Below are 22036 nucleotides of genomic sequence, written 5' to 3'. Positions count from 1 at the left end.
ACTGCCAAACTCTGGACTTCTTTACCTTCCAATGTATTTCCAAACACTTACGACCTTCCCCTTTTCAAAAAGCAGATTTTTTACTTCCTCAAAAACTCTGACTATTTTCTCTTTCTTCAGTTTTCTATCAATGCAGCTCTTTTATTTAAGGCCTCAATGAGGATGATAAAGTCCTTGATTGGAGCCTTCAACATAAAAAAAAAACAGACAGAGGTGAAAATAACCTCCACAAGTTAGGAGACGACGATGGTTCAAGAGGGAGCGGTATTCAATGACAACGGTGATGGATGCTGTGAAGTCTCGACTGTCTTCACAACATCAATCACAGGCTCTATTCCCATCATGTTTCGCAATTCATCATTTGTCTTCCTCTCTCTCAACAATACTCCACACATCCATCAAACCATTCGCATTTCCACCCTTTCCAACCTTCGTTGCTGCTCTGCATTCATGACCCATGTCTCGCTCCCATAAATCATGACACTTCTCGTACATGCAGCATACACCTTTCCCTTAAGCTTCAACGACACTCCCCTCCCCGTCAGCACTATAACTGAAACAGGCCCAGACAGGCCATGACCGGAAATGTCAAAATGGTTACTGACCTTGAAATGAGATAGAAAATAATGTATAATCAGTTATGATTATGAGGTTAGTTAGCGACACAATACCGAAAATTCGGTGAAAAATGAAATGAATTAAAAAATATAAAAAAATGAAAAATCGAGCTCCGTGGGGCTAGACACATGACATTGGCCTAACCAAATACCGAAACCCCTGTCAGATTCCACCAACTCCCTCGGAGAAGATGTAGCTTGAACTCGATTACCCCCTAAAAAGACATCTTTTTCGGGCGTGGCTGCGCCCACAATGGGCGCAATACGCCCACTCCAGGCAGGACACAACTAGATCATGATATCAACCTCCCACCCAAGTTTCATCAAGATCGGATGATATCATCGGGTGGTTATGCTGCGGACAGACAGACACACACACACACAGACAGACGCACACACATGACGAATATAGTGGTCACTTGATAACTCGTGAACCAATGATAACACTTTTTTCAAATCTCTTTCATAGTCAACTCCATGTATTTACTCACAATAGGGCTTACAAGAAAAAAATGTTGTTGTTTAACAGAAGTCGAGGCTCATGGAAGAGCAGATCTACAATCGGTGAGATGAATGTGTTAGGGTGCTCGTAACAATTGTAAGTGCTGAGCAACGACCATATGCAAAGTTGACTGCAATGCACAACTTTTGCCTGAAATTTAAGAAACAGAAATAAACAAGAAAGAGCGATCAGAGATTGCGAACCCTCACCAGGATGTATTTTCGGTGGTTTTTAAGGCTTTTGTGTTAAGAAGCACATGGCGGCCGAACCACGTGACCGGTGACGTCATCATTATTTCTTTTTCTCCACCAGTTTATGCCTCCATGGTGCTGAATAAATTTCATCTTGATAGGATGAAGTTTTGTACTTGTCGAATTATGACGTCATAATGGAGGCACCTACGCTATCATCATTAACAAATTTTATTCCCCATGGAGAGTTCTTTAAAATGAGCCATGTCTCAATTTTTTCTATTCAGCGCTTTCGGAAATATAGAGGAGATATAGCAGAATCCAGCCACAACTTTGAGATATCGTGCAGTATCGTTTTTGGCCCCATCTCTCAGTGGTGAAGAATTACTTTTTAAAAAAATGTTGGATTCTTATTCATATCTTCACCAAAATCTAGACAATTCATCATTGTTACCCAACCAACCAGTCCACCAAGTTTCGTCTGAATCCGTCCATGACCTTTTGAGACATCGTGCCATAAATAGTTTTTGGACCATTCACTCAATGGTAAAGAATCACTTCAAAAATTAAAAAAAGATATAGCATCCGGATCATTATCAAAATCTACCCAATTAGTCTTCGTCACACTCCCAACATGTCCACCAAATTTCGTCAAAATCCGTTCATAACTCTTTGATGTACCCTGCTCACAGACAAATAGACAAACACACAGGGATGAAAACATAACCTTCGTCCACCTTCGATTTTCGTGATGGAGGTAATTATAGTATCCAGATCCGGATCGTCACCGAAATCAAATAAATTAGGCCAAGTTGCATGAATCATCCTTAAGGAAAGATTTGAGGATTTACTGAAATATTTCCTCGTTTCCCCTTAAGGACATCCTTAATTTGAGGATCGTTGCACATTCGAATATTCCTTAATCTTTTCCATTAAAACCTGTGAAGTCAAGGGAGCCCCGTCTCCCCTCGTCCTTATACACCAACCTTTGAGTTTCCAAATACCCCAAAGATCCAGATCGAGGACCCAAAATACTCAAATGACTCAAAAGACCGAGAGGACCCAAAAGACAAATGACCCAAAAGATGCCGATGAACTAGAAGACCCAAAAGACACAAAAGACCCCAAGGACACAAAAGACCCCAAAGACACAAACGACCCCAAGGACTCCGAAGACTCAAAAGAAGAGTAATTATGCCTCTTATATTGGATTTGTAGACGGTGGCTTGCAAACTGAGCATCAATATCTGTGTACAGAAGCGGTATTTTTAAATCACAATAAATACAAGGCACAGGGTGTGGTGAAACCACAAAGACTCCAGACATCGTGAGTTTTATTTCGATAGAACTCCACAGCATCTATTAAAAAGAATAGTAATCGAATAAGCCAGCGTTCATCAATGCATCATATAAAGCCAGTCATATAAAGGCACATTATCGTTCTTACCAACTTGAAGCCGGACGAATGCAGACAATCCCTCTCCCGACAACTCAGCCCCTTTTATAAGCCGTCACCGGTTAAAGCTGAAACTGCAATAGGTATCAACCATAATTTCATCACACAGGAAGGTGAAATTTTCTGCACGTGATGTGCAATGCGCACAGAGTAAAATGAGTGTTCATTTACGTCTGTAGGATGTCTAACAAATAAAGATGATATAAGCACACCGCGGACACTAGGCCCAGACTTCAGACCTTGGCATGCTCACGTGGCTGTACCGTCAAAAACTGTTCCAACCCTTCATTTTTGACAGGCTTTATACGATCGTATAAAGCCCGTCAAAAATGACGGGTACTAGTACCAGTAATAAAGCCCATCAAAAATGATGGGTACTAGTACCAGTAATAAAGCCCATCAAAAATGACGGGTACTAGTACCAGTAATAAAGCCCATCAAAAATGACGGGTACTAGTACCAGTAATAAAGCCCATCAAAAATGATGGGTACTAGTACCAGTAATAAAGCCCATCAAAAATGATGGGTACTAGTACCAGTAATAAAGCCCATCAAAAATGATGGGTACTAGTACCAGTAATAAAGCCCATCAAAAATGACGGGTACTAGTACCAGTAATAAAGCCCATCAAAAATGACGGGTACTAGTACCAGTAATAAAGCCCATCAAAAATGACGGGTACTAGTACCAGTAATAAAGCCCATCAAAAATGATGGGTACTAGTACCAGTAATAAAGCCCATCAAAAATGATGGGTACTAGTACCAGTAATAAAGCCCATCAAAAATGATGGGTACTAGTGTCGAGATCGAAGACCTCAAGGGAAGGACGAAGAAGAAGAATCAGAGGAAGAAGAACAACAATGTTTAATAAAATCGATTATATACACACGTGTGGAGCGAGGCTCGAGAATGTACCGCCTACACGCAGCGGACAATTCCTCAAGACACTCGCTAAAAAATAAGTGGAAAGGCATTTCATTTATAGCAAAATATTAGACAAGAATCTGCGCTGAAGACATAGCACTACTGGACCATAAGGACAACACCTCCCATTGTCCCGTCCTATAGAAGGTCAAATTTAGACAACAAGATGTAAGCATAATGATAGGCTACGCTTTTTTTGGCTATCTATCTAAACATATCAGACCCGAGCGCAGGCCGAAGTAAATATTCTTATACACTAGGCTAAATGGTAGATGAAGATTGGATACGTCCTTGGTTTAGGAGACATACTAAACACTACGAAGATATATAATTAATTATTCCCTTTGTGAAGGAGGCGTTTGGATGACATCTTTTTCCTGTACGTGGGTCGAGAACATTTTATCTACTGTTTGGCACATTCATTCAAGGACTAATTTACTAGGCTAAGGATCCACCCTGCACGTCGAGCCTCAAAACCACATTTTGTCCACTCGCCTCTGCCTGCAGTTGAGTTCAAATCAGTTTTCAGAAGCACGATATATAATTTCAGATGTTATGATCAATTGAGTCATGGGGTTTAAACCCTAATGGCTGACAGTTCCTCCCTTTGTCTTTACAAGACAACTCCTTGGAAAGACACCGTATACAAAGTGATTAGCATCCCAATTAGTCACATGCTAGGCACGACATAGCGTCACGCATGCTCAAGAAAGATATCGGCCCTAACTGGCCGTCTAACATTCAACGCATAAATTGTTAGCCATGATTCGCGACGACGGCGCCTGGTTTAAGAGATTGCTGCCGCCCGCCAGATTCCGAATCCACCCTCGCTGCGGCATAGGTGCGACCCAGTTGCCAGCCAGATTAAGGGGCCCTCTTTATGCAAGTGAGGTCCTCGCGAATCAGGGCAAACAATCGACGTTAAATGCCATCAAGCCCTGTGAATGTGATTTGCTGGGTGGTGTAAATAATTTTTAAAAGAACGTACACTTTCTAAATCACAGATATAATCATCCCAACTAAAATCATAATCATTATCAGAATCCCAAGCATCAAATAGGTTCATCGATCACCCCATATACTCCTTCCTTTTCTGCCAACAACATATCCAAAACCACTTGATTCTGCATCACCATCGTTTGCATATGCATTAATTCGTTTTCCAATTGTAGTTCTGCGATTCAGGTTTCGTTTCCAATTCGTTCCATTACTAATGCGAGACTATCTATTTGCCAATCATTCATAATACATAAGAGGCGTTAGCCAGTACACGCAAGGGATTTTCAACACAAGTATTACAATCATCTCAAACATCGATGCAGGCATCAGCCAGTAGCCAGTTCCCACAAGGGATTTTCACAGTCATCACAAAAATCAATACAAAATTCTGAAGCGCTGGTCACATCTGCCTTGTTGAAGGACCCATTCAGATCGACGGCCTCTGTGGTCAAGATCATGGTTTTCCAACGGCGATTTCTTCATCGTCCATCCTGAAAAATACTTTCTTACACACACCATGATCAATTCCTAGCCCCCCGTCCCACTAATTGGCATTTAGTTACCTTATCTCTCAGATGGTTGGCTTATTCATAGCCGCATTTCCTGTGTCGTGTCTGGAAATTCAAATGCCATATTTACTTTCACCAATTTCCGAAAATTCCTTCCTTTTAATCATCTTCCCTACATTTAATAATACATGATTTACCAAATTTACCTTGGGAAAAATGGATCCCAGATAACAAGTCCCTCCCCACTGTTCGGGTAGGTATGGATATGCTTTATTTCCGCAAATAAACATTACTCCATGGGGTGGGATAAGGGCCGAGGCCATGCATTTACCGATCTCAACGCGGGTGGCGCTTGGTGTCCCCCAAGATATGGTTAGCTTGGTTACGTTATGCTGGGCTTGGTCATCTATGGTTATTACAAGGGGGCCTCCCTTTTCTCTCCCTCTGGTATCGGATGGCAGGGTATGGGTACATTCCGAGGTTCCCATCTGAACGTGTCCCTTTCCTATAAGACACACCCGTCCCTTTTGCTCTGTCACCCAGACTGGATCAGGTGGTTTGTCTAACAAAGCCTGCTTAATGGGTGGGGTATATCGAAACTCCCGGGAACACACTGCTGGGTAGATTTGGGCCTATCAGTTCCAAGGTTGTGGTCAGACATGGGGTACGCAAGGGTCCTGAGCACATATCTCGTAGGGACAGGGGTAGCACTACCATTTCTATCCCTGTCGTACTGGTGTGGGGAAAATGCATACACACCCAACACCGTGATCGGTTCTGTACCTCCGCCATTGCACGGGTCACTGTCCAATACGTATTTTCCTTTGGCTTTTTCTTGCTTTCGATCCGTGGGTGCGGAATTAATATGTGTGAAATGCATGGTGGCCTATCATCGTAGGGGGAGGTCATGAATTCACATTGTAGTAATAGAGTAGTGCCGCTGTTCAGTAATACATGCGTGGTTAAATTGTTCGAGTCCTTTCCCCATTTGTAACCCGGCCTGGCCATGTTTACTATTGGTGCGCCGCCTTGTCGTGGCGCTTGCTTCAAACGACTGAGGGCAGCAAAACCTGTCTTCCTTCCATGTGAGTCTGTGTACAACACCCTCCACATTATCCGTGTCCATACATCTTCCTTTACATGGCAGCAGGGTATATTTATCCTCTGACCCCAGATAACTCTCTGCCGGTAGACCTTAACAGTTTGGTCGCCATATACATATGTCTCCATGTTCGCCCATGCCCTCGTGTCCCCAGTGCTGGCAAAGCTGTAAATTAAACTAAGTGTGATTGCCACCCCTAACAGGCGGTGGTGCAGCATCCTCGATCTGTGGTGGTGCGTTTGAGGTGTCTGTGTTTGTGGGTATGGCCAACTTACAATGTGTGGCATGTACCCAGGACGACTTGCCCTCACAAAACACTGCTGTTGGTGTGATCAGAAGAACTTGGTATGGCCCCGTCCACCTTGGTTCGAGCGCAGTCTTACGGGTGAAATGCTTCACCAGCACGTAATCTCCTGCCTCGACGGTGTGGGTAGGCTTGCTTGTTGGCTCCGGTAGGGCCTCCCGAACGCGTTCATGTATGCTGCGTGCCACATGGGATAGACCTATGCAAAACTTTAAAAACATGTCATCCATGATAGGTAATTCAAGGGCTGCCATATCCACTGGCGCTGATACCGATGACATATAGCGCACGAGCGACAGACCATGGTAACCACAGTCGAAAGGCCTGGTGCTGCCCAGGTGGAAGTGACCTGCCTCATCACCTCACCCCCCTATGGCACACATGGCCATTTGGATGCGCCATGCGTGCCAACCATGGCAATAAAGCTCGCGGTGCCACGGGTTTGTCATTAATCGTCCACATTTGTCCTTCTGCGGGGCGTTGAGCTCCCAATTTAATCCAATTTTTGATGTTCTACGTTTGAGGCCGCGGCTTGTAATTGTATTACATCGAACTCTGTAGGTGCGGATGTCGGAACGTCTGTCTTGAGGTGCCAAATTAATTATGAACCCTTCATTGTTGTCCAACACCTGGACCGTTCGGTGTTCAACATTGTATCGACGCCTTACTGGCGTTTTCCGCAGTCGGTCCATCATCCATGTACGACAGTACCCTGCCATTCCCAAAAATCGCAACGAACACACTAACTCTTCACTGTTATCCTTCACTTCACTTCAAAATTTCACTGTTATCCTATCAATACCTGGACAATTTTTTCCCTTCCTTTCTAGATACGCGAATTTCACATCAGTATAAACCCACTGGAAAAATTATCTGAAAAATAACTAGCCTCCCAAAACCATTTCCCTGCAAGAGCGGGGTTAGCCTTGCGGTCCACATGACAATCTTTTTTATTTTGCTCTATCACCTCCCTTTGAGCAATAATTTAATTGGTGTGATTCCCATATACCCACTCCTGGTGGAGTTCTGTTCACCTGGTCTGCAGAGCCGTGATCCAATCTTCACCAGCCCCCAATCACCTTCTTATCACAAAACAACAGTCCATAACTAACCACTTTTCTTTATTTCCCGTCTTTTCCATCAACTTTTATAATCTTTTCCCCTCCCTTTCTTAGCAAACCTTGCAAAGTCACTTGTCATTGACAAATGATCCATCTAATTCGACTTTCCTTTAACATCTTCGCACTTTCCATGACCTTCTTCACACTTACTTTAAACCTTTTCTTCAGACACAACCCACATGAGTTATGAATACAATTTCCCCTTCCAGGCACGTGTCTAGTCACTCACAAAGTGTCCATAAGACAACGTCATCATATTTCACAGAACTCCACCACTCTATTAAATCCTAAACATGCCCAATGGGCAATCCACGAAAAAATCAAAGCATTTTCAGTCCCCCTTTCAGGGAAGTCAAATCAACCACCATTAAAGCACAAAACAGAAAACGACCATATACTCAGAGTATATGCCATATACTCAGAGTGAGACCCGAAAATCAAGCAGACAGACCGACAATCGAACCTGTCTTTCGACACTGCCGAACGACAAGTTCGCAGACACTGAGGGAGTGACATTCGACCCCCAGTAGATACCGCGGACACCGCTTTGGTCCGCACCAGCAACTCCCTCAAAATCAGTGTTCAGAGACATGACTCCATAGACAGCCAGAAAGCCAGACAAATACGGACACACACACACAGAGATTAATATATTTTTACAGATTAATATACAGAGATTAATAGATTAATATGAACAATTAATATATTGTCCACATTCATCTTGGTCACCCCAACCCCTTCTGGCTCTCCCCAAGAGCTCCGTGTCCGGACAGACAGACAGATAAACGGACCGGTGAAACCATAACCATCCATTCTTCCGATTGGACTCACGTCAGCATCACATGTCATTCTTGCCTTCATTCAACGCATTCTGTCATCCCACGTCGGCCAAATACAAGCCCCGGCCATGCCGTTGAATAAACACCCTGTCGGTTGACAGCCTATTATTTTTGACTTTCACTCCCATTCTCCCTTGCTACATCTGGAGAGCCGTTAATGTGGGGATGTAATTGAACACTTGTTTTAAAGCCCTGTCTACACATGCTCTCCATAACATTCTCATTATTCCCTGCCAATTTTACTCATCCGGATTGCCCAACGCCCGTAGGCAATTTGGGGAACCCCTTGTCAGTCAATGACACACATCAATGACACACACACAATAAACACAAATACACGCTGCAATGACAGATCATTCATTCCCTTATACACAAATACCATGTGACTGACCTTTCATTCTCCATACAATACAGTATAAATTCATGCACACTCATGCACACTTCAATCCTACTTACCTGTGAACTCTAACACATCCAGTGCGTAGCTTAACTTAAAATACTCATTATTCTACCTTTCTTGGGCTAGTCCCTCCTGGTAGTCCTAAGATCGGGTCGCCCCCCGATTCCTAACCTTAAACGCAGTTCTCACGCCGGAGTAACTTAATACCTATTATCTATCACCCACATATGGGTCTACCTGCTTCCCACGCAGGAAGCTTACCTCCTTATCCCGGGCGCCCTGTATAATCGATTCATTACCCACTGCTGCTCTGGTTTAAACTAAATTTGGTTCGGAATGCAAGCCAGGTGGTACAGCCGACAGAGGTCCATACGTCCAAAGTAAGGCGGGAGGCTTCAATTTCGAGGTGCAAAAATGCGTACCCACCAAATTAGATGCCGGCAGGCCTCCCTCCCGACCTGGAACGTGAGGATCCACCTCGTCTGCACACTTGGATGTATCCCACTTCTGACACCAAAATTGTCGAGATCGAAGACCTCAAGGGAAGGACGAAGAAGAAGAATCAGAGGAAGAAGAACAACAATGTTTAATAAAATCGATTATATACACACGTGTGGAGCGAGGCTCGAGAATGTACCGCCTACACGCAGCGGACAATTCCTCAAGACACTCGCTAAAAAATAAGTGGAAAGGCATTTCATTTATAGCAAAATATTAGACAAGAATCTGCGCTGAAGACATAGCACTACTGGACCATAAGGACAACACCTCCCATTGTCCCGTCCTATAGAAGGTCAAATTTAGACAACAAGATGTAAGCATAATGATAGGCTACGCTTTTTTTGGCTATCTATCTAAACATATCAGACCCGAGCGCAGGCCGAAGTAAATATTCTTATACACTAGGCTAAATGGTAGATGAAGATTGGATACGTCCTTGGTTTAGGAGACATACTAAACACTACGAAGATATATAATTAATTATTCCCTTTGTGAAGGAGGCGTTTGGATGACATCTTTTTCCTGTACGTGGGTCGAGAACATTTTATCTACTGTTTGGCACATTCATTCAAGGACTAATTTACTAGGCTAAGGATCCACCCTGCACGTCGAGCCTCGAAACCACATTTTGTCCACTCGCCTCTGCCTGCAGTTGAGTTCAAATCAGTTTTCAGAAGCACGATATATAATTTCAGATGTTATGATCAATTGAGTCATGGGGTTTAAACCCTAATGGCTGACACTAGTACCAGTAATAAAGCCCATCAAAAATGATGGGTACTAGTACCAGTAATAAAGCCCATCAAAAATGACGGGTACTAGTACCAGTAATAAAGCCCATCAAAAATGACGGGTACTAGTACCAGTAATAAAGCCCATCAAAAATGACGGGTACTAGTACCAGTAATAAAGCCCATCAAAAATGACGGGTACTAGTACCAGTAATAAAGCCCATCAAAAATGATGGGTACTAGTACCAGTAATAAAGCCCATCAAAAATGATGGGTACTAGTACCAGTAATAAAGCCCATCAAAAATGATGGGTCTAGTACCAGTAATAAAGCCCATCAAAAATGACGGGTACTAGTACCAGTAATAAAGCCCATCAAAAATGACGGGTACTAGTACCAGTAATAAAGCCCATCAAAAATTCTGGTCTTTGGGGATGTTTTGGTCTGTTAGGGTATCCCGGGTATTTTGGGTCTTTGGGGTCTTTAAGGGTCTTTGGAATATTTTGGGCCTTGGGGTCTTTTCAGTCTTCTGGGTTTTTTTCGATTCTTTCAGTAACCGGGATCTTTTGTGTCTTCAGGGTCTTTTCAATCTTTTTGGTTTTCGGGGTATTTAAAGGTCTTTGGGGTATTTTGGGTCGTCTCCTTTTTCAGGGTCTTTTCGTATTCGGGATATTTAAAGGTATTTGGGGGTATTTTGGGTCTTTGTGGTCTTTTGGGTCTTTAACAGTCTTAAGGGTATTTTGGGTCTTCAGGGTCTTTGTGGTCTTTAAGAGTCTTGCGGTCTTCATGGGTCTTTGGGGAATTTTGGGTCTTCAGGGTATTTTGTGTCTTTAAGGGTCTTGGGGTCTTTGGGGTATTTTGGGTTTTCAGGGTCTTTTTCGATCTTTTAAGTCCTCTGGGTCATTTGGGTCATTGGGGGTCTTCAGGGTCTTTGGGGTATTTTGGGTCTTCATGGTATTTAATGGATTTTGGGGTATTTTGGGTCTTCGAGGTCTTTTGGGTGTTTAACAGTCTTTTAAGGGTATTTGGGGTATTTTGAGTCTTTGGGGTGTTTTGCATCTTCATGGTCTTGTGGGCTTTTGTGGTATTTTGGGTATTTAAGGGTCTTGGGTCTTTGGGGTCTTTTGGGTTTTCATGGTCTTTTCGGTCTTTTAAGTCCTCTGGGTTATTTGGGACATTTTGAGTCTTCATGGTATTTAATGGATTTTGTAGTCTTTTGGGTCTTCGAGGTATTTGGGGTCTTTTGGGTATTTAACAGTCTTTTAAGGGTATTTGGGGTATTTTGGGTCTTTGTGGTCTTTTGGGTTTTTAACAGTCTTCAGGGTATTTTGGGTATTCAGGGTCTTTGTGGTCTTTAAGAGTCTTGTGGTCTTCATGGGTCTTTGGGGAATTTTGGGTCTTCAGGGTATTTAATGGATTTTGTAGTCTTTTGGGTCTTTGAGGTTTTTTTTTTTGGTTTTTTTTGTATACTGAATCGAGGCTCGTGAAAGGGCTAACATTTACTTCACAAACAAATCAACCAGACAAACAAAATATATAAAAAGAGGGAGCGGAAAACAAGATGGGGAGAGAAGGGGAAGCACACAAACACAACATTTGAGAGCAGGGAGATGTGTGGAAGGGAGAGGGCTTGGGCGGAGGAGGCGTGGGAAGGGGGGGGGGGGTGGAGGGAGAAGTATAAAACACAAGGACACCAAGGACTTCCAGGACAGAAGTTGGTATTTCAAAAAAGTGGAATTTGTCATCGACTACGGAAAAGGGGTTTCCTGCAATAAGTGTCTTCAATTAGGTAAATTTATTTCACCTTAACAGTTGATGAAGCATACCTGTAAAGACATCACGATACACCTTCACGTCAGAAATGCTTTTTTTCATGCTTGGGGTCTTTTGCTTGGGGTCTTTTGGGATATGCTTGGGGTCTTTTGGGATATTTAACAGTCTTTTAAGGGTATTTGGGGGTATTTTGGGTCTTCGTGGTCTTTAAGAGTCTTCAGAGTATTTTGGGTCTTCAGGGTCTTTGTGGTATTTTGGGTCTTGGGGTCTTTATGGGTCTTTGGGGAATTTTGGGTCTTTAGGGTCTTTTGGGGTTTTGTTGTCTTTTGGCTCTTTAAAGGTCTTGGGGTCTTTGTGGTATTTTGGGTCTTCATGGTATTTTATGGAGTTTGGGTCTTCGAGGTATTTGGGGTATTTTGGGTTTTTAACCATCTTTTAAGGGTCTTCAGAATATTTTGGGACTTTGGGGTCTTTAAGGGTTTTTGGGATCTTTTTGGGTGTTTGCGGTATTTTGGGTCCTTAACAGTCTTCAGGATCTTTTGGATCCTCAGTCTTTTGTGAAGGGGGTGGAGAAAGAAGATGAGGAGGGTGAATATGGCGATGATTGGACATGAGAGGACGCTTGTGAAGGGGGTGGAGAAAGAAGATGAGGAGGGTGAATATGGCGGTGATTGGACATGAGGACACATGTGAAGGGGGTGGAGAAAGAAGATAAGGAGGATGAATATCGCGGTGATTGGACATGAGAGGGCACCTGTGAAGAGGGTGGATAAAGGAGATGAGGAGGGTGAATATGGCGGTGATTGGACATGAGAGGGCAATTGTGAAGAGGGTGGAGAAAGAAGATGAGGAGGGTGAATATGGCAGTGATTGGACATGAGAGGGCAATTGTGAAGAGGATGGATAAAGGAGATGAGGAGGGTGACTATGGCGGTGATTGGACATGAGAGGGCAATTGTGAAGAGGATGGATAAAGGAGATGAGGAGGGTGACTATGGCGGTGATTGGACATGAGAGGACAATTGTAAAGAGGGTGGATAAAGGAGATGAGGATGGTGAATATGGCGGTGATTGGACATGAGAGGGCAATTGTGAAGAGGGTGGAGAAAGAAGATGAGGAGGGTGAATATGGCAGTGATTGGACATGAGAGGACGCTTGTGAAGGGGGTGGAGAAAGAAGATGAGGAGGGTGAATATGGCGGTGATTGGACATGAGAGGGCAATTGTGAAGAGGATGGATAAAGGAGAGGAGGAGGGTGAATATGGCGGTGATTGGACATGACAGGGCACTTGTGAAGGGGGTGGAGAAAGGAGATAAGGAGGGTGAATATGGCGGTGATTGGACATGAGAGGGCAATTGTGAAGAGGATGGATAAAGGAGAGGAGGAGGGTGAATATGGCGGTGATTGGACATGAGAGGGCAATTGTGAAGAGGATGGATAAAGGAGAGGAGGAGGGTGAATATGGCGGTGATTGGACATGACAGGGCACTTGTGAAGGGGGTGGAGAAAGGAGATAAGGAGGGTGACTATGGCAGCGATTGAGTAAAGGCTGTTATTGTTCATCTGTTGTCTGGATCTGATTTCTTACTAACACAACAGAGGTGAACAATATTCATTGTTTCGCATTCTTCATCCACACTCACAGGTAACATGGGTGTGTTCAGTTACCAAGCGGCTAGCCAAGACAGCCGTTACTTATCAAGGGTTTCGAGTGGAGCGCTCGCTTGAGTGGCAAAGCCAATTGGCGAGCTCTCCACAAGAAACTTGGTGACTGAACACATCTCTGGTTCACACACAGGTTGTAACGTTGCTTGTCTAAGCTTTCACTAAGGTGTTGATGAAGGTGGAATGAAGAGCCACAGAATGTTCCGTTTGCACAAAATCAAATTTAATTATCTTGTCCTGGAACATCAAAGAGAATCGGAATGAATTGTCTTTCAGTGTCCCCTAAGTAGAGAAAACCAAAAAATTTCCCATTAAGCATTTCCCAATTAAATTTTCCATTTCCATTTCATTTCATTTCCATTCATTTCCATTTCCCAATTAAATTTCCCATTTCCCAATTAAATTTTCCATTTCCATTTCATTTCATTTCCATTTCCCAATTAAATTTCCCATTTCCCAATTAAATTTTCCATTTCCATTTCATTTCCATTTCCCAATTAAATTTCCCATTTCCCAATTAAATTTCCCATTTCCATTTAATTTCATTTCCATTTCCCAATTAAATTTCCCATTTCCCAATTAAATATTCCATTTCCATTTCATTTCATTTCCATTTATTTCCATTTCCCAATTAAATTTCCCATTTCCCAATTAAATTTCCCATTTCCCAATTAAATTTCCCATTTCCATTCATTTCCATTTCCCAATTAAATTTCCCATTTCCCAATTAAATTTTCCATTTCCATTTCATTTCCATTTCCCAATTAAATTTCCCATTTCCCAATTAAATTTCCCATTTCCCAATTAAATTTCCCATTTCCATTTAATTTCATTTCCATTCATTTCCGTTTCCCAATTAAATTTCCCATTTCCCAATTAAATTTCCCATTTCCCAATTAAATTTCCCATTTCCCAATTAAATTTCCCATTTCCCAATTAAATTTCCCATTTCCCAATTAAATTTCCCATTTCCATTTAATTTCATTTCCATTTCCCAATTAAATTTCCCATTTCCCAATTAAATATTCCATTTCCATTTCATTTCATTTCCATTTATTTCCATTTCCCAATTAAATTTCCCATTTCCCAATTAAATTTCCCATTTCCCAATTAAATTTCCCATTTCCATTCATTTCCATTTCCCAATTAAATTTCCCATTTCCCAATAAAATTTTCCATTTCCATTTCATTTCCATTTCCCAATTAAATTTCCCATTTCCCAATTAAATTTCCCATTTCCCAATTAAATTTCCCATTTCCATTTAATTTCATTTCCATTCATTTCCATTTCCCAATTAAATTTCCCATTTCCCAATTAAATATTCCATTTCATTTCATTTCCATTTATTTCCATTTCCCAATTAAATTTCCCATTTCCCAATTAAATTTCCCATTTCCCAATTAAATTTCCCATTTCCATTCATTTCCATTTCCCAATTAAATTTCCCATTTCCCAATTAAATTTTCCATTTCCATTTCATTTCCATTTCCCAATTAAATTTCCCATTTCCCAATTAAATTTCCCATTTCCATTTAATTTCATTTCCATTCATTTCCATTTCCCAATTAAATTTCCCATTTCCCAATTAAATATTCCATTTCATTTCATTTCCATTTATTTCCATTTCCCAATTAAATTTCCCATTTCCCAATTAAATTTCCCATTTCCCAATTAAATTTCCCATTTCCATTCATTTCCATTTCCCAATTAAATTTCCCATTTCCCAATTAAATTTTCCATTTCCATTTCCCAATTAAATTTCCCATTTCCCAATTAAATTTCCCATTTCCCAATTAAATTTCCCATTTCCATTTAATTTCATTTCCATTCATTTCCATTTCCCAATTAAATTTCCCATTTACCAATTAAATTTCCCATTTCCCAATTAAATTTCCCATTTCCATTTCATTTCATTTCCATTCATTTCCATTTCCCAATTAAATTTTCCATTTCCATTTCCCAATTAAATTTCCCATTTCCCAATTAAATTTTTCCATTTCCATTTATTTCCATTTCCCAATTAAATTTCCCATTTACCAATTAAATTTCCCATTTCCCAATTAAATTTCCCATTTCCATTTCATTTCATTTCCATTCATTTCCATTTCCCAATTAAATTTTCCATTTCCATTTCCCAATTAAATTTCCCATTTCCCAATTAAATTTTTCCATTTCCACTTCATTTCCATTTCCCAATTAAATTTTCCATTTCCATTCATTTCCATTTCCCAATTAAATTTCCCATTTCCATTCATTTCCATTTCCCAATTAAATTTCCCATTTCCCAATTAAATTTTCCATTTCCATTTCATTTCCATTTCCCAATTAAATTTCCCATTTCCCAATTAAATTTCCCATTTCCCAATTAAATTTCCCATTTCCATTTAATTTCATTTCCATTCATTTCCATTTCCCAATTAAATTTCCCATTTCCCAATTAAATATTCCATTTCATTTCATTTCCATTTATTTCCATTTCCCAATTAAATTTCCCATTTCCCAATTAAATTTCCCATTTCCCAATTAAATTTCCCATTTCCATTCATTTCCATTTCCCAATTAAATTTCCCATTTCCCAATTAAATTTTCCATTTTCATTTCCCAATTAAATTTCCCATTTCCCAATTAAATTTCCCATTTCCCAATTAAATTTCCCATTTCCATTTAATTTCATTTCCATTCATTTCCATTTCCCAATTAAATTTCCCATTTACCAATTAAATTTCCCATTTCCCAATTAAATTTCCCATTTCCATTTCATTTCATTTCCATTCATTTCCATTTCCCAATTAAATTTTCCATTTCCATTTCCCAATTAAATTTCCCATTTCCCAATTAAATTTTTCCATTTCCATTTATTTCCATTTCCCAATTAAATTTCCCATTTACCAATTAAATTTCCCATTTCCCAATTAAATTTCCCATTTCCATTTCATTTCATTTCCATTCATTTCCATTTCCCAATTAAATTTTCCATTTCCATTTCCCAATTAAATTTCCCATTTCCCAATTAAATTTTTCCATTTCCACTTCATTTCCATTTCCCAATTAAATTTTCCATTTCCATTTCCCAATTAAATTTCCCATTTCCCAATTAAATTTTTCCATTTCCACTTCATTTCCATTTCCCAATTAAATTTCCCATTTCCAAATTAAATTTTCCATTTCATTTCCATTTCCCAATTAAATTTCACATTTCCCAATTAAATTTCCATTTCCATTTAATCTCCATTTCCCAATTAAATTTCCCATTAAGCATAATAAATTTTCCCATTAAGCATTTACTCCAGAACAAAGCCAGTTAGTCCGTTCAGTTTGCTAACTTTGCAATGACGTCACATTGACTACCCTTTGTGTTCTCATGCAGGTGCGTTTTGACTACTTGGTCGGTTGGCGCAGAGACTCATCCCACGGTGGATCTTGTAAGGACAAGACTGTGACGTCTCAGAAACTTGTGAAAGGTCCCGGATCATGGAATTGTATACAAGGTTGCAATTCACAAGTGGCCCTGAATTACCGATGTATCGGTTACAACAAGCGCAGTAAATGGATGGTTGGGACTGCCAGCTTTGAAATGCACATTCACAGCGTTGGAACCAGCGTTGTTGAGTACGTATTTGAAAGTATTACCTATCTCTAACATTGTACTTCCCTGACAATGTATTCTTGTTTCATGATTGAATTAATGGGTAGTTTTGTATTTGTTCAATAGTTACGTTCGCCACCAAAGGTGGATGGAGGTTATGTTTTCACCCCTGTCTGTCTGTTTGTCCGTTTGTGAACAAAATATCCCAAAAAGTTGTAGACGTATTCGGACGAAATTTTGCAGAGATGTAGCGTATGTGACAAGGACGAAATTATTAGATTTTGGTGAAGGTCCGGATTCGGATCCGGCTACTAGAAGTTTTTAAGTGATTCTTCACCATTGGGAGATAGGGTCAAAACCGATACTTAGCAGGATATCTCAAAAAGTTATGGACGGATTTGGACGAAATTTGGTGAACAGGTTGTGCGTGTGACAAGGAGTAATGGATTCGATTTTGGTGAAGATCCGCATCCGGATCCAGCTAGTACAATTTTTTAACTGATTCTTCACCATTGAGTGATAGTGCCAAAACCGATACTTCGCAGGATATCTCAAAAAGTTATGGATGGATTTGGACGAAATTTGGTGGACAGGTTGCGCGCGTGACAAGGACTAATGGATTCGATTTTGGTGAAGATCCGCATCCGGATCCGGCCAGTACAATTTTTTAACTGATTCTTCACAATTATACCCTGGTGTTGGGTTAGCGGCTAGGGTGCCGGCTTAGGATCCTAGGATCCTGGGTTCGAATCCCGTTCGATCCCGCTGATCCCGCTGATGATAGGATCGCTGAATTAACGCCAGGGGGGTTGACTCAGCCTGTCATCCTTCCGAGGTCGACAAATTGAGTACCAGTTCACTGGTAATTCCCTGTTTGTCGTTAAAGGCGGCAAAAAGGGTTGGCGTCAGGAAGGGCATCCGGCCGTAAAACATTGCTTCAAAAAGGGGACCAAAAAACAACAACAACCACGGTTCCCGAAAAAGGCCAACCCCTGCTTTGCGGGGAAAAATGGCCTCTAAACGGTGGTTTTTCTTCACAATTCAGTGATAGGGCCAAAAACGATACATAGCAGGATATCTCAAAAAGCTGTGGACGGATTTGGACGAAACTTGGTGGACAGGTTGTGTGTGTGACAAGGACAAATAGATTCGATTTTGGTGAAGATCTGAATATGGATTCGGCTACAAGAATTATTTAATTTTTAAGTGATTCTTCACCATTGAGAGATCGGGTGAAAAGCGATATATAACATGATATTTTAAAAGGTTATGGACGAGTTATGAATAAACTTGGTGGACGAGTTGCTTTGGTGACAAGAACAAGCCGATTAGACTTTGGTTCAGGTCCGAATCCAGATCCGGCCTATCAGTGGGATACAAAACATAAACTGTTCACCAGGCGGAGCTATGCTCTCTACTGAGTGCCGTTATAGTTAAATCATGATATTTGCTGATAATTTTGTCAGGACCCAATATCTTATTGTAATGGTGGACATTTATTGTTTAACTTTCACCCAATTTGTGTGAAAAATCTGTTTTGTCATGTGGGACAAGGATGGCCATTCTATGCAATCCCACATCATGTCATGTAGCCTACCATTATGTTATACACAGTAAAAGCAGACATGTTCAATTTCCCCAAGACAAGTCTGTGCCTTTGGCCAATGGGTAAAGGTGCAGTAGATGGGATCATCTGCGTACGAACTCAAGGGGCGGAGGAGTCTGTAGAGTGAGCGAATGAATCCAGGCTGTTGTGAAGAACAAAAGATAGACATGACCTCAATATATGGGTGATGTAACAACATGTGGGCCACTTTATGCTCACTGAACGGGGATATAAAAACACAAACTTTGTATTTGGCCAAAATTCGGGATTCATTCGGGTATCGGGTTGGGATCGTATTATTTTGGGGATAATTATGAGTGTTGATTACCTCTAAAATTCCTGTTTCTGTAATCTCGTACAGGTATGACGACTGCTGTTACATCAATTCATACGTGATGAAGAAAAATTACAATTCCAAACGCAGCAAAAAGTATGATTGGACATTGAGAACCACCATCGACATCGGCACCCGACAGGACACCGGGAAGCCAAATTCATCTCCAGTCACCAGCTCAAAACCGCTCATCAAGTGAGAAAGGAAAATATGTCTGTGGGTGTTTTTTTTAAGTGGGTGGAGAGTCGGTGTAGAAGATTGTTTTGTGAATGAGAGTGGAGAGTGAGTAGAGGAGGTCATTTGGTGAAGGGGGAATGGAAAGTTTGGAGACAAGGTCTTTGTGCGACGTCGAATAGAGAGTCCATTGCATTAAGGAGGCACATGACTAAAATGGGGATGGGGAAAAGCAATTGGAATGAGGAGTTGCAGTTTTAATTTTGGAAATATTTTGGACTTCCACAAGCAGGAGTGTAATAAGTTTTTAGGAACTGGAGCAAACATCAATGATTGATTTAACGACTGGAAATTATACTGCACTTGATGATTGGTTTTACAAAAAGCAATTGTACAGTCAGCGCACATGCTCGCTACTTCGAAATGATGCTTGCGGAGCAGGAAGTTACATTGATTGGTTCCACAGAGTGAAGTCTGGATGTAAAACTTCCATCCCATTGGCGGTTTCGGACGCTGATGGGGACGACGTTCATTGTCGGTTGGCTGTTGGACAGGAGTGCAATGAAGTTTGTGGAATTGTCCCTTATGGTACTCTGGACGAGGTGAGTCCGAGTTAACTTTCGCGACTTCTGTGATTGAAAAACATGGAACTTTCATTTAGATATACAAAAAAAACAATTTTGACTTGTAATTTGAATGTTCATTTTAGTGTTTTGGAAGATGTTGACTTTGGAATGTCAGATTTAATGGGAAAACCTGCACCTGTCAGAAAAAAACAACACCTATTCCTCCTCACCTGTTCATACCTCTCTTACTTACATCCCTCCACAGACAAAATGTATCTTGCACTTCAACCCTCCTCCTAAAATGAAAGACCTTTTTGTGCTCGCCCTCACCCTGGAGGACTTTGCCACAGTAAATGGTCAAATGACTGGACCTTTCTCCTCCATACCGTTGCAGGTTATCATTGAATGTGAGTTTGGTTTTCATTCCAATCTTACCACTTTGTCCTTCCCTGATGCATTGACTTGGTGTTTTTTTGTTGTTGTTTTTTTGTATACAAGATCGAGGCTCGTGTTAGAGCTAACATTTATCACAAAAAGACAAACTGACACATAAAACATAACATAAAGGGAGCGGGAGACAAGATGGGGAAAGAGAGGGAAGCACACAAGTACAACATTTGATAGCAGGGACATCGGGAGATTTGTGGGAATGAGAGGGCTTGGGGGGGCATGGGAAGGGGGGTGGTGGTGGGAGAGGTAAAAAAAATACATGGACACTGCTAGGACTTCCAGGAAAGAAGTCGGTATTTCAAAAAGTGGATCTGGGGTGAATTAACGGCGGTAGAAAAGATCTAGGTTGCGGATGGGGGAAGATAAGAGATGGTGGTGAACAGCTGTTTTAAAGACCTGGAGGGAGGAGTAGGATTGAAGAGAGTGAGGGAGTTTGTTCCAGAGGTGGGAGAAAAGAGGAATGAAGGAGTGAAGGTGAATAGAGAGCCTTGATTTTGGCAGTTTAACCATAAGAGGGTTGCTGGTAGATCTTGTGTGACCTTTAGGAATATTTGGGGGACAGAGCCCAGAGAGAGCTGGGGGAGCAAGGCCGGAGAGGAGTCGGTAGAAGACAGAAAGACCAGCAACCTGCCTGCGGTGAGTGAGTGAAAGGCCCTCACAATCAGCTTCATCGCGGGAGATTCCAATGATTAATTATTCCCACAGATTAATTCTTATTCCCACAGACTTATAAAAGGCCATTTTCATTGTCCATGTCACGTGTACCTTCCTAACCAAGGATTGCATCAACTAGGGCATGCCCGTACTATATATATATCTAAAATTATATCCCCCCCCTCTATTTACATGAAATGGTTTGGTCCATTCGCAAAGCCAAAGCGAACGGCTTGCGAGTACGGTGACAATCCCCCCCCCCTCTATTTACATGCAATGGTTTGGTCCAAAGCGAACGGCTTGCGGAGTTTGGTAAAGAAATCGCCATAGCTCGGTAACTACTTGTCCGATTAATTTAAAACCTTGAAAAGGCACATCCTCGGGTCCCCAGCAATATACCTGGCAAGTTTCAAGTATATCGGACCGGTAGTTGTCGAGAAACAGCGGTCGCATACAGACACACACACAGAGATTACTGGAATTATAGATAGATGAGTATTCAATCTCTTCGAATATCTTTCACCAGTTCAAATATTGGGTATGTCGGGTTTTCAAAAAAAGGCACAAATTCTTCCATTGGTTTATTTGTATTACCTTGACATAATTCACCTGTGCAGTTTTCTCTGTAACTTCTCTTCTGTTTATGGTTTGTCACTCAATCCTCCATGAGCTATAATCTCAAGACTTGTGGGAAACCCCCATGACCTCCAATGGTAAAATTTGGCCCAAATGACTCAGATTTTATGCACACTCCGATCATACATTCATTGCCAGATATGCTCGATTTGCCTCTTCCAATGCTTCTCATTAATTGTGACCCCTTCCTACAGTCGAAAAGAAGGCCAAATGTGAATCTCCCATGTTTGTCGGGCGTACACCAACCAACAACAAGAAATTCAGCATCAACAGCGGACAATCCTTCAGCTTCGACATCGACATAGAGTCCAGTTCATCAAGGTACAGACAAGATAAAGACTAATCCACACAGATGAAGTTATAAGTTATAACACATACTTGTCATCAACATG

At 41.3% G+C, this 22036-nt stretch overlaps 1 protein-coding gene across 1 annotated transcript in view; it reads left to right on the top strand.

The window, feature by feature from the left end:
- The window catches only part of LOC137439583 (IgGFc-binding protein-like), a 74988-nt gene that overhangs the window by 3672 nt on the left and 49280 nt on the right, over positions 1-22036 (top strand). The window contains exons 2-6 of the mRNA XM_068135476.2: positions 17006-17247; positions 19192-19359; positions 19805-19940; positions 20170-20311; positions 21839-21965. Of these exons, the coding sequence (XP_067991577.2) occupies positions 17006-17247; positions 19192-19359; positions 19805-19940; positions 20170-20311; positions 21839-21965 (815 nt within the window). The remainder of the gene's footprint in view (positions 1-17005; positions 17248-19191; positions 19360-19804; positions 19941-20169; positions 20312-21838; positions 21966-22036) is intronic.

Source organism: Myxine glutinosa, chromosome 14, assembly GCF_964187855.1.
Source record: "Myxine glutinosa chromosome 14, kmMyxGlut1.1, whole genome shotgun sequence".
NCBI lineage: Eukaryota > Metazoa > Chordata > Myxini > Myxiniformes > Myxinidae > Myxine > Myxine glutinosa.
This window is presented reverse-complemented; position numbering and strand designations above follow the sequence as displayed.